Below are 19,181 nucleotides of genomic sequence, written 5' to 3' on the forward strand. Positions count from 1 at the left end.
TAAGAGTACCTACAACATGTGAGAAGTCATTTCAAGCTCTGATGTTTTAATATGAAACCACACATAAAGACTGGTTAGGTCAAATAAATGTTTTATTGAATTTTTTTTAAACCATATACTAATCGTCTTCCCAAATAAACTACATTCACCTTTTTGAGTGGATGTTTATTGCACCCATACCGTTGCAGATAACAAAAAACACCTTGATGTTGAGTTAATAAATCATCAGATGTGGAAGTGTTAATTACAATGGACTCTGAACCAGATGACTTATTCATGAAAGCATACAATAATCTTGGATGAATGAAAACGTGGAAATAAATGATTTACAACAGAATAAATGATTAACTGATGGATATAATAGAAATAAGAAAAAAAAAAAAAAAAAAGAAATTTGTAAAAGGCAAGTAAATTTATCTCAATTTCAATTAAAACATGCAACAGAGTAATATACCATTATAGTGATCTAGGGCTGCCATCCTCTTTATAGAGCAGGTCAGTAATACAGTTTATAAGTTTCTTGTGATTTTCATCCAGATCCTGCACAGTTTTAGAAGACTGCGGAAGATCACTCCAACTCCATTGTCCTGTCATTGATCTTGAAATCACCACCAAAATTGCTCTTTTAGAAACATCATTGACTTTCCCAGCAGGAGGAATACATGTTCTGCAGTTGATTCCAAATCTATCCGACATGTCTCGCTTCATACAAAGTCTAGAATGTGACAGAATCTTATTTATTGGATCATATTCGAGAAACAACTTGTATGCCCTCTCCCACCAATCTTCATCCACAACCTTGTTTATGTTTAGCCAATCTGACATCTGTTGAAAAACAGGAAATAGAAATGTGTTCTAATGAACAGTTTTGTTACTTTAGGTCAGTTGTAAAATGTTAAATTGACAAGCATTAAAACAGATAGTGGTATTGAGGTATGTGAATATATGCCATTCATATGAGTGATATTTTAATGCTCAGTCAAATCATTGTTAATTTATCATATGATCATAAATTATCACACATATTATTAAATCCTTACCATTTATAGTCTTTGTGATGTCCTGGGGCTTCCTGTAAAAGTTATGAGTTGATACAGAGCGATCGCAGCTGCCTGTACGCTTTCAATCCAGTTGTTTGATGTGAAAAGAACAGACACTCAACAACTTAAAAGTCTACAGGGTGTGGCCCATGCAAATGACCACCAGCTCCACCAATCAGGATGTACCACGCATGTCAACACAATGTAGACTCTGTTTACTTTAATGAGGCTTTTTCACCAGTGAGGTCACACCATATGCAGTTATATGATCTACTACTGGCTATTAATTGAACTGATATATATACATATATATATATATATCAGCATCCCTTTAAAAGGAGCAAAGACCACAAACAATCATATCTTCTGCTCGGATAAGTCAACATTAAATACATTAAGTAACTTTAATGTACAATAGTCATATGTGTAACTAGAGAAACTCATGAATATCATGTACTTGTTTCATGTATGTGTTGTTCAGCTGTTGTGCAGGTGAGTTTCCCCTCATTTCTGTTTGAGGTTTTCTTATTTGGGCCAATGAGTGAGGAGAAAAGTGAAGCCAGGATTGGAAATGGTGTTGCAGTTTTCACACTGCAGAAGAAGAGGGATGAATTGTGGGAGCAGCTCTTTACAAACAGTAGTAAGAGATCTTTACTATACTTACGATGTTGAGACATAAAGTTATCATAAAAATGCTGTATATTTTTATTCCACAGATAAACATGTTCATGTGTGTTCAAGTACATTTCTGCATTGATTACAGCTGTACCCATAATCCTAGTTGGTGCCCTGTATGACCTCACGAATCTTGTCTGTATCATTTCGCAGGGCTTCATTTTGTGGGTCGATTTCTAGAGCCGCTTGGTAGTCCGGAAGACCTAAAAAACATCAGATTGATTTAATTGTGAAATACTTCATAGATGTTACACTCCATTTCAGGAGTTTCTCATGCAGAAATTAAGAATGCATTTTAAATGCTAATTAAAATCTCAGTTTAAATTACATTTGCATGGAAGTAGCAAAAAGGATGAAGAGTTGTACTTAAAATTTGAATTAAATTTAATTTGAATTAAAATCATAAAGAAACAAATTTAAGCTATGGGCAATGTCCAGGGAACCCAGAATGCTCTAATTTGCTGGTGTTGATGGGAATATTTACTGTAGTGAAGTGTTATTTTGATTAAGATTTATTCTGATATCTGAAAACTATGTGATCTGTATGGCATAATTAATGATGGATGTGCTAATTGTTTTAAACAGTATTGAACTTTGAACAGCACTGAACAGATTCTACATATCATCATAACAGAGGCCAAATTTTAAGTTCAGATTTTTTTTCCAACCCTAAAGAGAGCATCAGATTTCCAATCCTGGCTTCACTTTTCTCTTCATTAATTGGCCCAAATAAGAAAACTTTGAATAGAAACGTGGGGAAACAGTTCAAGACACACAAATCGGGTACATGAAACCGTCGTGTGTTTCTCCACTTACACATGGCTATTGTACATTATAATGGTTTTCACTCCTGTAAAGTGAAGTTAAAAGTTAACATATAAAAGGTAAACCAATTTCTAAATTGGCCACATTCTGGACTTGTTAAAATATCTCAGATTACATCACTGCTCAATCTAACTGCATATGGTGTGACCTCACTGGCGAATAAAGCCTCATTAAAGTAAATACAGTCTACTTTGTGCAGTATTACACATACTTGTATATGACATGCGTGGTACATCCTGATTGGTTGAGCTGCTTGGTCATTTGCATGGGCCACACCCTGTAGACTTTTTTTAGTGGTTGATTTTCTGCTTTTTCACATCAAACAACTGGATTGAAAGCGTACAGGCAGCTGCGATCGCTCTGTATCAACTCATAACTTTTACAGGAAGCCACAGGACATCACAAAGCCTATAAATGGTAAGGATTTAATAATATGTGTGATAATTTATGATCATATGATACATTCACAATGATTTGACTGAGCATTACAATATCACTCATACGAATGGCATATATTCACATACCTTAATATCACTATTTGTGTATTTAATGCTCGTCAATTTAACATATTTCAACTGACCTAAAGTAACAAAACTGTTCACTAGCACACCCATTTCTATTCCCTGTTTTTCAACAGATGTCAGATTGTCAAAGCGTAAACGAGAATGTGAGTGAAAGGTGGTGGGAGTTGGCATACAAGTTGTTCCTTGAAAGTAATCCAATAAAAATGATTCTAAAACATTCTGAACTATATATGACCAGAGATAAATGGAAAGATTGTGGATTCAACTGTAACACACAACTAACTCCTACTGGGATATTCCGTGATGTTTCTAAAAGAGCAATTTTGGTGGTGATCTCAAGAGCCAAGAAAATGAACTGGAAAGAGTTGGTGCTAGAGCTGCCATCTTCTAAATCTGAAGTACAGGATCTGGACGAAAATGACAAGAAACTTATAAACGGTGTTATTGACCTGATCTATACAGAGGACGGCAACCCTAGACCATTTAATTGATGGGCTGAACACTATTGATCAATAGAGTGAGTCTCAACTGTGTCTCAAATACTATGTAGGGCTATTCTGTTGCATGTTGCATGAAATTAGTTGGGATTTATTTACCTGCCTTTTATAAATATTTGGGTTTAATGTTGTTAAATGTTTTTGTTGTTTTTGGTATAAGACATTTTTTTTTGTTGTTTTATTTTTTTCTTCAAAATATGTCCATCAGTAAATCATTTTACTGTAGTCAATCATTTTCTTTCTCATTTGCATCCATAAGAGATGCTTTCATGAATTTGTCATCTGGTTCAGAGTCCATTGTAATGAACACTTCTGTTGATTATTAACTCAAGATCAAGGCGTTGTTTTGTTGTTATATATGATGAATATGGGTAAAATAAACATCCACTCAAAACAGTGAATGTAGTTTTATTGGGAAGACGATTAGTAAAAGGTTAATATAAATAAACCATTTCTTCAGCCCAACCAGACTTTATGTGTGGTTTCATTAAAACATAACATGTTCATGTGTGTTCAGGTACATTTCTGCATTGATTACAGCTGTACCCATTATCCTAGTTGGCATGCTGTGGATTTTTAGGAGCTGGATGGTGACGTGGTGCCCTGTATGACCTCACGAATCTTGTCTGTATCATTTCGCAGGGCTTCATTTTGTGGGTCGATTTGTAGAGCCGCTTGGTAGTCCAGAAGACCTAAAAAAACATCAGACTGATTTAATTGTGAAATACTTCATAGATGTTACACTCCATTTCAGGGGTTTCCCATGCAGAAATTAAGAATGCATTTTAAATTTCAATTCAAATCCTGAGTTTGAATTACATTTGCATGGAAGTAGCAAAAAGGATGTAGAGTTGTACTTAAAATTTGAATTGAATTTTTAATAAAATCATTAAAAAAATAAATGCTTTAATAAATTCACTGGTGTTTATGTGAATATTCAATTTAGTGATGTCTATTTTCTTTTTCTTTTTTTTTTGATAAAGATTTATTCTGAAAATTGAAATCTCTGATGAACATTTTGTTCTTCTGTATGGCATAATTAATGATGGATGTGAACAGTGCACTGAACAAAGTATTTTTATGCCTGCAGAGGTTGATGTGTTTTGCATGAAAGCAGAATATGATGATCCAGTACCTTCCACATAGAGCTGGAGCTCACAGAACGCTGTTCCTCGCCTCACATGAGCTTTCAGTCGAGCCGCAGCGTTTGAAGCGACCGCAGGCGTCAGCAACTCAAGGGCCTGTGAAAAAGTGAAGGAAGTTGGTCCGCTGTAAAAAAATAAAATAAAACTCTCCACGTCATTTAAAAAAGGAAAAAACTGACCTGAGAGCTGTCCTCGATGGCTTTGTGAAGATTTCTCAGTTTGAGATGACAGGCCGCTCGATTAGAAAATAAAGCCGGGATCTTCCTGTTGAGTTTTATGGCGAGATTATAGGCGTTGACAGCGGCCTGGAAGTTTCCTGCCATGAACAATTTACTGCAGAAAAAAGGAAAAAACAAAGTAGGTGATTATGGTATTTAAAACTGTCTTTCTTTAAAAGAAATAACTCTTTTGACATTTATATTTATCAGTGTGACCCGTGAAACTCACTCGCCCTTCTCTTTCAGCCAGTCTGGGTTTCTCTCTTCCTCTCTCAGATCATCCAGTTCGGCCAGATCCGTGTCCACTGCTCTCCTGGCCTCCGCTTGCTTCTTCAACCACTGCTCGACACACACAAACACACACGATATGTAAATGATACTCAACATTACAAACTGTTTTAGTGCTAATCTCTATGGTTAAAGCAGGTCTGACCTCTTCCTCCTCCGGGACACGAGACTCTCTCAGCGCGGTGGGAAACACTCGTGGAGTGAAGCTGATCTTAATACAGCCAGCTGATCTGGGAGCAGGTAGATCTTTTGGCTTCTGTTTGCTGCTTCTCTGCCCTAGAAAGAAAATATTATATTTTTTGACTGCTGTTTTATGGTATGAAGAGGTGAGCATCATGACATTAGATCTGCTCTGGACCAATTAAAGCTGGTTTACCAGATGTAGTGTTGGCAGTATTGAGCAGTGGCGTGATTGCAGGTGTAACGTTTGCACGCTCTGTTTTCTGATAAACCGGTTTGTTTTCATGCTTGCCGGCTCCTTGCAGCTTTCTCTGGTTGTCGTTTTCCTCTGCTGTTTTTCTCTGCTTTTCTCTCCAGAAATCCAGTTCCACCGTGGCTCTCGCACACTCTTCATCCTTCATCTTCTGAATCCTGTCCCGCTCCTCATTCTCAAGCTAAAACACAGGCAGAGAATTCAACAGTAAGCTAATGTTTGAGACAACATTCAAATATATGAAAAAAATCTCTGTCTAATTATATACAGCAAATAAATATGTGCATTCATTCAAAAACAGGTAGCTTAAAAATAAAGGACACCAAATCAGTCATTTATACAAACTGGTAGTATTTGTTGTACTTGCTTTAATTATTATGAATAATCAAAAAGCAAACACTTACTAGATATGTTGATTCTTATTACTGCACAAAAGTAATAAGAATCATAATTAAGGGGAAATGTGCATGAAAATAAGCTTCATTTATCATTGATTTAATCATTATTTAAGCAAAAAATTAAATAATATATGATTAAAATCACAGTAAAACAGCAGAACCTTACATTCAGACTCCAATGTTATAATGTGAGAATATTAAGAAATCTGAAACCAGAAATGCATTTAGACCTTCATCATGGTTTCCAGCGCATATTTCTTCTCCTGTTGAATCCTGGCGGCTTTGGCTTTAGACTTTTCTGCTTCTTTCTCCTGAACTTTGAGAATTGCTTGTTCTCGAACCTGCTTCTGTTTCTCTTTATCTGTGGAATAAAAATATACAATGTTTTTTATAATAACTGTATGTCTCAATATCTAATATCAATAAACTAGTCGTATTCTTATACGTGTACTATTTCAATACTACTTGGGACTAAATTTTCCCACTTTTTAGTGTATAAAATTATACTTTTAAGCATACATTAAGTGTAACAGTACTACTTTCAGTATACAACAAGTGTACAAATGCCTTTTTCTTTTGTACTGCAACTATACTACAAATGAACTTACTGATAGTTTACTAGTTCAATACTTGTAGAACATTTCTTTAGTTTATGAAAGTACACTTTGAAGTATACTCTCAATAAAATATTAGTTTATTAGTTTTATACTGCAAGTATACTTGTTCTTTAAGTGAACATAACATCACAGAGCACTTTAAGTACATTATAGAAGTGTACTTTTTTCACCTATTTTCGTGCACTAATTCTGTACTTAATATACAAAAAATTCTTCTTTAGTACTTCTTAAGATCATCTAAGTGTACTCAATTGAGCTATTTTGAGACATGAAATATGAACTAAAATGTGATTTTAATATACTATCTCTGTATTTAAAAACATATATTTAGTTACCACTTGTAGTACACTATGAGTTCAAATGTACTATAAGTGATATCTAAATACATTTTTTAAATACAGAGATAGTATATTAAAAGCACATTTTAGTTCATATTTCATGCTGTCTCAAAATAGCACAGTTGAGTACACTTAGATGATCTTAAGAAGTACTAAAGAAGAATTTTTTGTATATTAAGTACAAAATTAGTGCGTGAAAATAGAGCACTTTAAGTAACGTACATTATAGAAGTGTGCTTTTTTCCACCTGGGATATCTATTTATACTATTTACATATTGTTGTACTTTAAGTATACTACTATTTTCCTATTTAGCTATTCATTTTTATACTTGAAATATACCTTTAACTATATATACTTATATAACTGTATATAAGTATATACTTACTTTTCAGTCAGTGTTAATCAAGTATACTTAAGTATATTTCTGATAAGTACATAAGAAGTAGACTGAAAATAAGTATACATTCTTATTTTTTTGTTTAAAATAAGTATACTAATCGCACACTAGAATAAACTTCTTATGGGACATTTCTATGTAATGAGAGGATGAAAGATCTCCTACCAATGTTTGTAAAGAGCTGCTCCCACAATTCATCTCTCCTCTTCTGCAGTGTGAAAACTGCAACACCGTTTCCAATCCTGGCTTCACTTTTCTCCTCATTTATTGGCCCAAATAAGAAAACCTCGAACAGAAACGGTGGGAAACTCACCTGCACAACAGTTCAAAACACATGAATCGAGTAACGTTACATGATGCCGTCGTGTGTTACACATATGACTATGGCACGTTAAAGTTAGACGTTATGTTTAATGCTGACCTTCAGATACTCATCCGTGCAGATGACATGAACGTTAGCGGTCTTCACTCCTTTTAAAGGGACGCAAATGTAAACTGTGTTCTGGTTTTGTGTCCATGTGTGATCTTTCACTATCAGCGGCATCTCTGACTCTCCTGAGCGAGAGGTAACACTGGTTGCTACGACTAGGCGGTGGTTGCTAGGGGAGGAGCGATCGATGGCGGTCCTCATTCGCGGTTGTAAGCCGTCCGCCATATTGGAACGGTCAAAGCTGGCTGAAGTTGACTGAGCGTCTGCAACCGTAGTTAGACGCTCAAATATCTATATCTGCAATAGACTTCAGCAGATGATTTCGCTACTGTAACACAATACAACTAGGCGAAAGTGTCAGCTAACACATTAAAAAGTTACCATAGTAAAAGTAAAAACATTAAAAAAGTACCATAGTAAAAACCTGTAATATTCATACATATAAAAGCACAAACCAACACATTCTCACATGTGAAAGGTTATCCCATTTCTACGGAATCTCAGTGGTTTCACAACCAGAAGCTGGCATCATCGCTGATTCTTACTGTGAGAGCGAAGACACGCTGCCCGTTCCAAGATGGCGGACACCTACGTGTCTCTGGAGTGGTCGAATGTGGCATGGCTCCCCTCTCCTTTAGTTTTTTCTCTCAAAATCAAACTTTATCATAATTAATCTTACATAAAATGAAATAGATTATTTATTAGAAGTTCAGTACGGTTATATAATGTGTTCTGCTTAATATTGCCACTTATATCTTGTATTACAATTATCCATTTGTGTCAGAATTAATGTATGTTGGGTCCAACTCTGTGCATAATAATTTGTTAATGTGAGACATGTTAACATTATCATGTTACAAATAAAACACATGAATAAGATCTAGGCAACTCTTCATTAAAATTAATTGACATTGCATCGGGGAAAATGACTTTAAAATCAGTTTTATTAAACGCAGTTCGAATAATACATTTGAATAATGGCTTTTCCAAGGTTTCTCTATTAAACAAGGCTGTTTTCACAGAGAAACATGAGTTATCATAACACACATTAAAACTTTGATTTACATTCAATAATGTATGTGCTGTACCATCTTGGTTTTGAGGATGCCACAAATGTATTCACTTCATATTGTTCATTATTGGCTCCGTACATTCAATGTCCCGTTATAAAATTAGTTGAACAAATATTCTCACCCCATATTGATAAGTGGGTGAATGATTCACCACACAATGCCATCAGCTCAAGATCTAAATATCTTATTTAAAAAACGGAAACACATTTAAGGCACCAGGGGTCAACAGTCAAATCTGGCCAATTATACAAAAATTGTTTCTACATTATTTTGTCTTTTTAGACATTATTACTGCACAATTCACTACACATGAACATTGTCATGAATTCACCCCCATAACACGTTCAAGTGCTTTTTTAATAAAGAAGGTAAGGAAATACACTATGCTTTGTTTACATTATCTTGCTTAACAACTGAAGTCAGATCAGCACTAGATGCAAAACGTGAGCAAGATATGAAGTTTACATTCACAATGTTTCCCAGCGCGAAAAACAACGGAACATGTAACGTTACAACTGTCCAGAAAGAAATTTTACTTTCTAGAGTTTCTTGTAATTATTCTCAATGGAAATTCTCATCATACAGCATACAGGATATTTTTTAAGCATTACAATCTTGATTTTCTTTAAGCAAAATATAATTTCTTATTTATCTATTTCCTTTGGGAATTATGAATTATGACCTGCACGTGTTCTTTTCAGGTTTCGTGAGATTCTACCATGAACGTTGTGTCATTAAATTAAGATAATTTTTGGAGATAACAAGCTAAAAGTATTTTGTCTTTATAAATATATATATATATATATATATATTTGTGCTATTTCATGCATCATGCCCGGAAATAAGGCCTTCAAGTAACAAACCTCCTCGGTCTTGGCCAAAATAAAAATGTCAATCAACCCAGTAAAGAAAGCATCAAATAACAAAACTTACAAAAGTATCAAGTACATCCAAAGTTTCAATGTCAACTTTTTCTCTGGCTCTGTTAATTCAAGATTTTAACTTCATTTGATCATAAAACAATCAAAGAGCCAAGCTGTTTGAAAAAGAGTAATAAGAAAGCAAAATGCAATCCATCTCAACCAGGAATATTGCTCACTAACACTAAACTACATGCTGCTACAGTGAAACATGTACACTCATCAGAAAATATGCTACAGTAAATATTCTACAGCTACATTCAATGGGAAAGGCCCAATCATGTTGAGCATCTACAAAACGCTCTCAGTTTATATCAAGTTTCAGAGCATCACGTATTGCTAGAGTTTCGATTTGACAGTAGAAAATCCTTCTGGATAAATAAAATGCTGCTTGTGAATTTGAGTTACTCTGAAACCTGAATACTGACTGTTAAGAGTTACGATGTAAGAAAACTCACCGTTAATAAAATCAGATATTCAATGACACACTTGGTTCATACATTAATCAAGGTGAGCCAAAGGAAAACATCTGACCGCGAACGATCGCTATCAGAAAATAAAGAAATGAAGGGTTCTTTTGTAGGCACAGCCAGAACTCCAGATTTAAAGGGATAGTTCACCCAAAAATGAAAATTTGATGTTTATCTGCTTACCCCCAGCGCATCCAAGGTGTAGGTGACTTTGTTTCTTCAGTAGAACACAAATGATGATTTTTAACTCCAACCGTTGCCGTCTGTCAGTCAAATAATGGGAGTGAATGGGAACTTCTACTATAAGAGTAAATAAAAATTGCATAGACAAGTCCAAATTAAACCCTGCGGCTCGTGACGACACATTGATGTCCTAAGACACGAAACGATCGGTTTGTGCGAGAAACCGAACAGTATTTATATCATTTTTACCTCTAATACACCACTATGTCCAACTGCATTCATCACTCGATTCGTTTGGTCTGATCGCGCTCTGACAGCGGCAGTGATGTCTCGCGCATATACTACAATGAGAGCGAGACATCACTGCCATTGTCAGAGCGCGATCAGACCTTACTAACGAGTACTGCATGCAGTTGGACATAGTGGTGTATTAGAGTTAAAAAATGATATACTGTTCGGTTTATCGCACAAGCCGATCGTTTCGTGTCTTAGGACATCAATGTGTCGTCACGAGCCGCAGGGTTTAATTTGGACTTGTCTATGCAAGTTTTATTTACTCTTATAGTAGAAGTTCCCATTCACTAGCATTATTTGACTGACAGACGGCAGCGGTTGGAGTTAAAAATCATCATGTGTTCTACTGAAGAAACAAAGTCACCTACACCTTGGATGCGCTGGGGGTAAACAGATAAACATCAAATTTTCATTTTTGGGTGAACTATCCCTTTAAAGGCATTAGAAACATTAGACATCTACACAAAGCATAATTCACCCAAAAACACTACTGTTTTAAAGTTCATTTATAATGTTTAAAGGGGACCTTTTCATAAGATGTAATATAAGTCTCTGGTGTCCCCAGAATGTGTCTGTGAAGTTTCAGCTCAAAATACCCCACAGATCATTTATTATAGCTTGTCAAATTTGCCCCTATTTGGGTGTGAGCAAAAACACGCCATTTTTGTGTGTGTCCCTTTAAATGCAAATGAGCTGCTGCTCCCGGCCCACTTTCCAGAAGAGGGCGGAGCTTTAACAGCTCAACAACAACAAAGCTGGAGAATCTCACACACCCAAAATGAGGATTGTCAGTAATGGTGTTCAGCCTTACATTGTTCAAACCGGAGTCGACACTGATGGAGAGACTCAGGAAGAAGTTACAACTTTTAGACGTTTCTGAATGGTTAGTGGATAAATTTATGTAGTTGCTGTGGAGTTGATTCAACTCATCGACTAGCATGTGCCGTCATGTTAATCTTTTGTGCAAAACCCGTATGGACACCCATTATACATTGTGTACCTGTTTGCCAAACAGAGCCATACACACCCGGCTAACGTTTATGATTGTTATCAAATGCTGTGAATGGTCCAATATTTTTTCCAAAATATCGCTCGGACAGAAACGCTCCCTTTTTTAACAATCGAGTTTGCCAGAGTCAACTTGCAGGCTATCCAAGCTAACGAGACTCTAAATAGTGTTCAGTGCTCATCTGTGCAGCCAATGACAGAACAGTTAGCATGCTTTGCTCAAACTTTTGCCATGGTGTTAGAACTGGTACACAGTTTTTGCTTGCGAAAACAAAATGGCGGCACCGTGGGTGGAAACATGCAGATTAAGGGGCGGTAATATTATAAATAAGGGGAGTGAAATCTGAGCAGCTAATTTTTTCACATGCTTACAGAGAAAGGCTTGCCAAAACAAAGTTACTGGGTTGTCCTTTTTCACGTTTTCTGTGTTGGTAGATGCACCGGGGACCCGATTATACCACAAAAAATTCTGATTTTCATGATATGTCCCCTTTAAAAAGAATTCCGTTTCAAATAAATGTTGTTCTTTTGAGCTGATAATAATCAGAAATGTTTCTTGAGCAGCAAATCATCATATTAGAATGATTTCTGAAGGATCGTGTGACACTGAAGACTGGAGTAATGATGCTGAAAATTCAGCTTTGATCACAGGAACAAATTACATTTTAAAATATATTACAATAGAAAACAGTTATTTTAAAATGTAATAATATTTCACTGTTTTTACTGTATTTTAGATCAAAAATTTGTACAGTAGTGTATATTTAAAAAATGATTTTATACAACAGGAAGGTGAGTAAACTCTAACAGAACTTTCATTTTGGGTGAAATATTTTTGAGTAGAATCAAAAGAAGAACTTTGGAACTCAGTTCAAACAGAAGAGAAACAATTAATTTGGACTTCGACCTCAGCGACTCCTCGCCGTCAGTCTCACTCACGACTGTCCTTCACCGGTAACAGAAGGCGTCCCCGATACTTCTCGGGTTTTGAGCAGCTGCGATCCTTTGTCCTCCATGCAGGCGTCGCAGCCCCAAACCGCAGACGTCTCCGCCGTAAGTAGATTGTACGCCGTCTCGGTCATCCCTGTGCAAACTCTGTGGAACCATTTCTGACACGAGGCCTCGCACAGAATGGCCTCTTGGTCATCGTTCACCTCGCTCAGGCATATCCCGCACGGGTAGACGGGCTCGGACGAAGAGGACGTGCTCCTCCTGTTCAGGACTTTATTATTGGTCAAAGCTCCGGCTCCTCTGCGAGCTCTATCCGCCGCGCCATCTGACGACTTCTTCGAGGGTTCGTTATTGGAGTGAAGGACGCCGTTGAGTTTTTCCGCTCCGCCGTCCGGTCCCTTCATCTTCAGCTCTGCCGTGTTGTCCTGAGGCGTGTTCTCTTCACAGTTTTGATTTTGCTTCCGTGGCGAGGGGTTTTGCGTGGCGTTTTTGTTCACGGCTTCAATCGGGTCCTGTTTGGGCGCTGGCGTGCTGGACTTGTTTTGTTGCTGAGGGCTCATATCCCGGGCTGGATTCCCCTCTGGACCGAAACCACATTCAGGACTACCGCTTTGGTTGAGGTTTTGAAGAGGCATGTGATTGACATGCTCTGATCTGAAGTGCATGCTGTTGTTGTTTCCGCCACCAAACTGCTGCCCGTAATGCGGGTTCTCGGCATGACCGTAGTTAAATCCCGGTGCCCGGTTGAAAACCATAGGCTGGTTTCGCATCTGGTAAGGAGCCCCGTATGGAGAAGGCATCCTGTTGGACATTTGTGGGGCCATCCTTGGTGGCCCATAGCCACTAAACCCTGGGTAAAGTGAGTGGCCGAAATAAGGGTTAGCAGGAGGCAGCGGCTTCAGGGATGGGGAGCTGAAATTGTCATCAAAAGGGTTGGAAGCTATTAGGTGATCTGAGCTGGGGTTCGGTGGAGGAGCATATTCAGACAGAGGAGAGAAGGACGGTGCCTGTAGAGAAAGAGACATTTATTTACAATCTTGAATATGAGTATGAGCAGAATTTTCTCCATATTTAGTGACTTCTTCTAGACCTTGCCTCACTTCCTAAACACATTGAGACAGTGGTGTGAGAATGGATGCCCATGAAAGGCTACTCTTCCGTTGATACACTGCCCTCCAAAAGTTTGGAAACGCCCTAGAAAAGTGGGGTTTTGGACAATATTGGCATGAATTCTTTTTAATTTGTGATAATTTTGCACTGATAAGGGACAATACAAACTACGAAAATATATTTTATTATATAAACAGTTTATACATAGAAAAAAACTTAAATTTTCGATTCATCAAAATATCCACCATTAGCAGCTATCTGACCTAAACTGGGTTCTGATTGGTTCATTGTATTCTAAACTTAATTGGCAATCAATTGTTGAAGCTATTAAGGTGTGCTGACCCAAAAATCTTTTACAAACCTGGGCCAAGTTTAAACCAGTAACCAGGCATCACAGCTGGCAAAGGGGCATGTCTGACTTTGACATGTATATATTGCCATTATTATGTAATCAAAATGAAAATTATTATTGCTGGTCTTCAATGATAATGTCAAGTTACTTTAATGTATTTGCACTAAAAATGATAAGGATTTATGCTGATATCGTCCAAAACCACACTTTGCCAGGGGTGTTTCCAAACTTTTGGAGGGCAGTGTAAGCTAACATCTTGATGTCAGATACCACCTTCATAACAGCTTCAGGGGTCTAGAGGAGTCCATGCCTCAACGGGTCAGCAAAAGGGGGACCAACACAATATTAGGAAGGTAATGTTATGCCTGATTGGTGTATATATTCCTCAATTGTAAGACACTTTGGATAAGTATCTGCTAAATGAATAAATGTAATATTGTACAGTTGTTTCTTCAAATGATGCAATTCGCACTTAAATGTGGTAATGTTGTGATTCACGTCGACACTGGAATTTTTAGAAACGTCTAAGGAGAAAATAAAAGGGAAACAGTTCAGGAACCAAAGATGCCGTCTGGCAGTTCATGAGGGAGTACCTGTGTGCTCGACCTGCGTCTCTTTTTATCAGGGCTTCCCAGAAGCAGCCCAGGACCTCCTAAAATATCCAGACTACCTTCACCTCCTGTGAAATCAAAAAGCGAGTTAAAATAAAATCATCATCTAAAATATTTATGGTCAATCCAAAACATATGTCTATAGCACTGAAATGTATATATAACATAAGATCTTAATTTTAACGACCCAATATAATGGCTTGACAGACAGTTTGAAGCTATTATTATTGAAACAGGAGTTTCTGTTTTTAGATTACATCACTGCCATGAACCACACTTTGCTACTTGTGGGAGGAACACTCATTATAGATATGATATCATCAATAACTGGGATGTTTTTCCTCAGAAGACTGTACATTTTAAATGTGCATATTGTTTATTTTGTCGACTTACACTAGTACATAGATGAAAATGCTCAAATATAAATGTATAAGTCACAAAACTTAATGGGGTCTTGAAGTGATGCATGCTGGAAAATGTTATCTGTCTTACAACTTTGCATTTGAAGACTACAACAATAATATACAAGTACGGTAGTGTTGTTGAGCAAGTTTCATTAGATTATTAAAACTAATTGGGAGACATTTTCAGAAAATAGGCTATAATAAACTGTGATGACATCAACCCTTTTCACTACCTTCTTATAACTTTTAACTGGTGATTTTTGCTTTTTAATGCTACATAATAAACATTTAATTGCCAGTTTTACTGTTGCGTGCTCTATTGATGTGCATTTAATAAATAAACGTTGATATGATTTTCTCTCTAATGCTGATCGACTCCAAACTTCCCAGAAACTCCCTATAAAGTAGTGTTCATCTGACAGCATTCACTGTGAGGCCTGACGTGCTTTCCTTTTCAAATGCATATCTGAATATGTCGCTGTCTACTTTTCAGTTCTTCACCAAAGGCCTGAAGGCCGCCAGACCGCTGCTGTCGCTCCGGTAATTACGACAGACACCGAATCAAGCCTCTAAAAACACTGAAAAATCCACGTTACCTCGGTTTCGTTTTAGAGAGAATGAATCTTTATCCTGCTCTGTTGACATTACAAGCTCCCTCACATGACTCAAACGAAAAAATGGTGTAACTTTGATGTCAGAAAGAGTGAGTGTGGTCAACTCGTCTCGTTCTTCCCCCGTTTCGCAGCAATCACGGCGGCGGCGGCGCTCCGTGCGCGACCGGGAAGCGAAATTGTTATTCCTACTATGGCGGAGATTTCGCTATTAATATTCATGAGTTAAACCGTCGCCGTTTGAAGTATACCTACACGTCATCGAATTCTATTTAATATTGATGAGACAAAGGCTTCGCCTCGCCCACAGCGTTCTCAGAGCTCATTAATATTAAATAGAACGTCAGCACGGCCTCATTAATATTCAAAAGCTAAGCTTTCGCCATAGTAGTTTAGGTAATTGCGCGAGCAGGAAAGCTGCACCCGTGTACAAAGTTTGGGAGGAGCGGACACCTTTGACTTGTTATTTTACGAGGCAGTTCACGAAAATAACCGACTGCTCCGCTTGTGTTTGTTTACTTTAGCGCGTTATATACGAAGGCTGAGAGAAAAGTGACGCGTGAGGCGGGATTGTCGGTGGAGTGCGCGTGTGTGAGCGCGCAGAAACCCCTCTCCGTTAAAGCACGTGTGTGTGTCTGAAGTATTGCGTTTGATGTTACACGCGCCCGGGACCCGTGAGATGATAATGATGATCATTCGCTGGTGATGTAATGTTATAATATTATAAAGTGCTGTCTGACTAGACTGCATTTTAAAAGTTTTCATTTAACTTGTGTGGTTAAAGTGTTCCTGCAACACAGGGCACAGCTGCACATAATGTTAAGACATAGGCTATTTTATTTCAAAAAAAAAAAAAAAAAAAAAAAAAATTGCCAGGGGGTTTATTGTTTTTTTTTTAACCCAAAAATGAAAATTCTGTCATTTATTACTCACCCCGTTCCACACCCGTAAGACCTTCGTTCATCTTCAGAACACAAATTAAGATATTTTTGATGAAATCTGATGGCTCAGTGAGGCCTGCATAGCCAGCAATGACATTTCCTCTCTCAAGATACATTAATGTACTAAAAACATATTTAAATCAGTTCATGTGAGTACAGTGGTTCAATATTAATATTATAAAGCGACATGAATATTTTTGGAGCGCCAAAAAAAACAAAATAACATCAGCGTTTCCAGGCGCCAAAGTCACATGATTTCAGCAGTTTGGCGGTTTGACACGCGATCTGAATCATGAATCAACGCAAAAGATTCATAACGCTCCGAAGCTTCCTGAAGCAGTGTTTTGAAATCGGCCATCACTAAATAAGTCGTTATTTAATTTTTTTGGTGCACCAAAAATATTCTCGTCGCTTTATAATATTAATATTGAACCACTGTACTCACATGAACTGATTTAAATGTTTTTAGTACATTAATGGATCTTGAGAGAGGAAATGTCATTGTTGGCGATGCAGGCCTCACTGAGCCATCGGGATTTCAACAAAAATATCTTAATTTGTGTGCCGAAGATTAACGAAGGACTTACGGGTGTGGAACGACATGATGGTGAGTAATAAATTACATTATTTTCATTTTTGGGTGAACTAACCCTTTAAGGAATTAAATAATTAAAGGATTAAAAGAGATTTAAGGGGAAAAAATAAATAAGAACAAAAGTGTTCATCGGTACCCACCCTCAGCCGATTTCCATTACAGTATTTGTAGTGTTTGGGACAGACAAACATATTGTAAGAGTTAAAGGATTAGTCCACTTTCATATAAAATTTTCCTGATATGAACACAAATGATCGCCGTGTACATGCTTCCGCTTTCCGTATTCTTCAAAAAGCTTACGCTGTATGTCCTACGTCTTCCCTATTCTACTTACAGGAAAAAAATGAAACTGGCACCGTGTTCATTCAGAATAGAAAAAGGCGTAGGACATACAGCGTAAGCTTTTTGAAGAATGCAGAAAGAGGAAGTACGTTCAAGGCTATATTTTGTGTTTATAAAGTATATACAGTTGTATTTTTTTCGAAAATGACCGATCATTACTCTAGATTACGGAAGAGGATTAGGGCCAAGCAATAATAAAAAAATAAAACCATCTCGAGATTAAAGTTGTTAAATTTCGAGAAAAAAGTCAAGATAAAATGTTGAGAATAAACTCATTAAATTATGAGAAAAAAGTTGTTAAATTACGAGAACAAATTCGTTAAATTACAAATTTGTTCTCATAATTTAACGACTTTATTCTCATAATTTAATGAGTTTATTCTCAACATTTTATCTCGACTTTTTTCTCGAAATTTAACTACATTTTTCTCATAATTTGACAAATTTGTTCTCGTAATTTTTACAACTTTTTTCTCGTAATTTAACGAGTTTATTCTCAACGTTTTATCTCGACTTTTTTCTTGAAATTTAACGAGTTTATTCTCAACATTTTATTTCGACTTTTTTCTCAAAATTTAACGAGTTTTTTCTCGAAATTCAACAACTTTAATCTTGAGATGGTTTTATTTTTTTATTATTGCTTGGCCCTAATCCTCTTCCGTACTAGATAAGACCCTTATTCCTCGTCTGGTATCGTTTAAAACCCTTTCAAGCTGCACTGAAACTGTAATTTTGACCTTCAACCATCTGGAGACCATTGAAGTCCACTATAAGGAAAATAATCCTGGAATATTTTCATTAAAAACCTTCATTTCTTTACAACTGAAGAAAGAAAGACATGAACATCTTGGATGACATGAGAATGAGTAAATTATTAGGGAAATTTTATTTGAAAGTAGCGATGGGACAGTTGATACCGGGGCTTCGATGCTCCGACACAGTTTTCAAAGCACTGTTGTATCACACAGTGTACCGACGCTTGTATCGAAATGACAATACCACGTGATTGATGACGTTTGAAGCTTCAAACGTCACGCAGTATCGGAAAGTCGAGACAGCTGGTTTGGAAACATTGGCGCTTCACTGATAGCCTACATAAAGGAAAATGCATTTAATCATGTTTTATTGCTGGGGTCTCAGAGAACCTGAACAGAACATAAGGGTTAAACAGCTCATCTAAAATATTTTTTAACTACTCATGTCAGTTATGATCACATCATTGTATATTTTATATTACTGATCAAATATGTGAATCTGTTGACCATGCAGGTTACACATGACATGAGTTGTGGTCTCATTGTCACAAATTAATTTAGATGAGATTACATCAGATTAGATAAAAACAGATTCAAGACAACAGTGATTCCGTATGTCACGGACTTGAAGCTTTGGTCATGTGATTTTTCAAACCGTAGATCTGCTCCACAATGATTTAGATATGGTGAAGAAAACAAGTCTGACCACCAGATGTCACTAATGCGCACTGTGT

At 36.8% G+C, this 19,181-nt stretch overlaps 2 protein-coding genes across 3 annotated transcripts; both read right to left on the minus strand.

Annotated features, from left to right (window-relative positions):
* Nucleotides 1–1,831: 1,831 nt before the first annotated feature.
* Nucleotides 1,832–7,951, minus strand: dnaaf4 (dynein axonemal assembly factor 4). Of its 2 annotated transcripts, XM_048168500.1 has the most exons (10): nucleotides 7,819–7,951; nucleotides 7,563–7,710; nucleotides 6,274–6,404; nucleotides 5,589–5,826; nucleotides 5,358–5,488; nucleotides 5,154–5,263; nucleotides 4,886–5,039; nucleotides 4,697–4,802; nucleotides 4,108–4,253; nucleotides 1,832–1,918 (listed from the first exon to the last, which is right to left on the minus strand). In XM_048168500.1, the coding sequence occupies exons 1-9, from the start codon at nucleotides 7,939–7,941 to the stop codon at nucleotides 4,138–4,140; spliced, it is 1,257 nt and encodes a 418-aa protein (XP_048024457.1). In that variant the 5' UTR covers nucleotides 7,942–7,951; the 3' UTR covers nucleotides 1,832–1,918; nucleotides 4,108–4,137. The 2 variants fall into 2 exon arrangements, with proteins under 2 accessions (XP_048024457.1, XP_048024456.1); XM_048168499.1 differs by lacking the exon at nucleotides 1,832–1,918 and having other exon boundaries at nucleotides 3,954–4,253.
* Nucleotides 7,952–12,486: 4,535 nt separating this feature from the next.
* On the minus strand, nucleotides 12,487–16,061 carry pygo1 (pygopus family PHD finger 1). The gene is made up of 3 exons (XM_048169340.1): nucleotides 15,800–16,061; nucleotides 14,782–14,867; nucleotides 12,487–13,733 (listed from the first exon to the last, which is right to left on the minus strand). Exons 1-3 carry the CDS (start codon nucleotides 15,846–15,848, stop codon nucleotides 12,711–12,713), a joined length of 1,158 nt encoding a protein of 385 aa, XP_048025297.1. The 5' UTR covers nucleotides 15,849–16,061; the 3' UTR covers nucleotides 12,487–12,710.
* Between the last annotated feature and the right edge of the window lie 3,120 nt (nucleotides 16,062–19,181).

Source organism: Megalobrama amblycephala, linkage group LG19 (assembly GCF_018812025.1).
Source record: "Megalobrama amblycephala isolate DHTTF-2021 linkage group LG19, ASM1881202v1, whole genome shotgun sequence".
Taxonomy (NCBI): domain Eukaryota; kingdom Metazoa; phylum Chordata; class Actinopteri; order Cypriniformes; family Xenocyprididae; genus Megalobrama; species Megalobrama amblycephala.

Bases quoted from the DNA above. Each gene is read 5' to 3' on its own strand.
- dnaaf4 (XM_048168500.1), bottom strand. From the start codon at position 7,941: ATGCCGCTGATAGTGAAAGATCACACATGGACACAAAACCAGAACACA. The intron at 7,711-7,818 runs GTCAGCATTAAA...ACTGTTGTGCAG, and splicing joins GCACGGATGAGTATCTGAAG to GTGAGTTTCCCACCGTTTCT. The intron at 6,405-7,562 runs GTAGGAGATCTT...TTTATTCCACAG, and splicing joins GCAGCTCTTTACAAACATTG to ATAAAGAGAAACAGAAGCAG.
- pygo1 (XM_048169340.1), bottom strand. From the start codon at position 15,848: ATGTCAACAGAGCAGGATAAAGATTCATTCTCTCTAAAACGAAACCGA. The intron at 14,868-15,799 runs GTAACGTGGATT...TTGATTTCACAG, and splicing joins CTCTCTAAAACGAAACCGAG to GAGGTGAAGGTAGTCTGGAT. The intron at 13,734-14,781 runs GTACTCCCTCAT...CTTTCTCTACAG, and splicing joins GACGCAGGTCGAGCACACAG to GCACCGTCCTTCTCTCCTCT.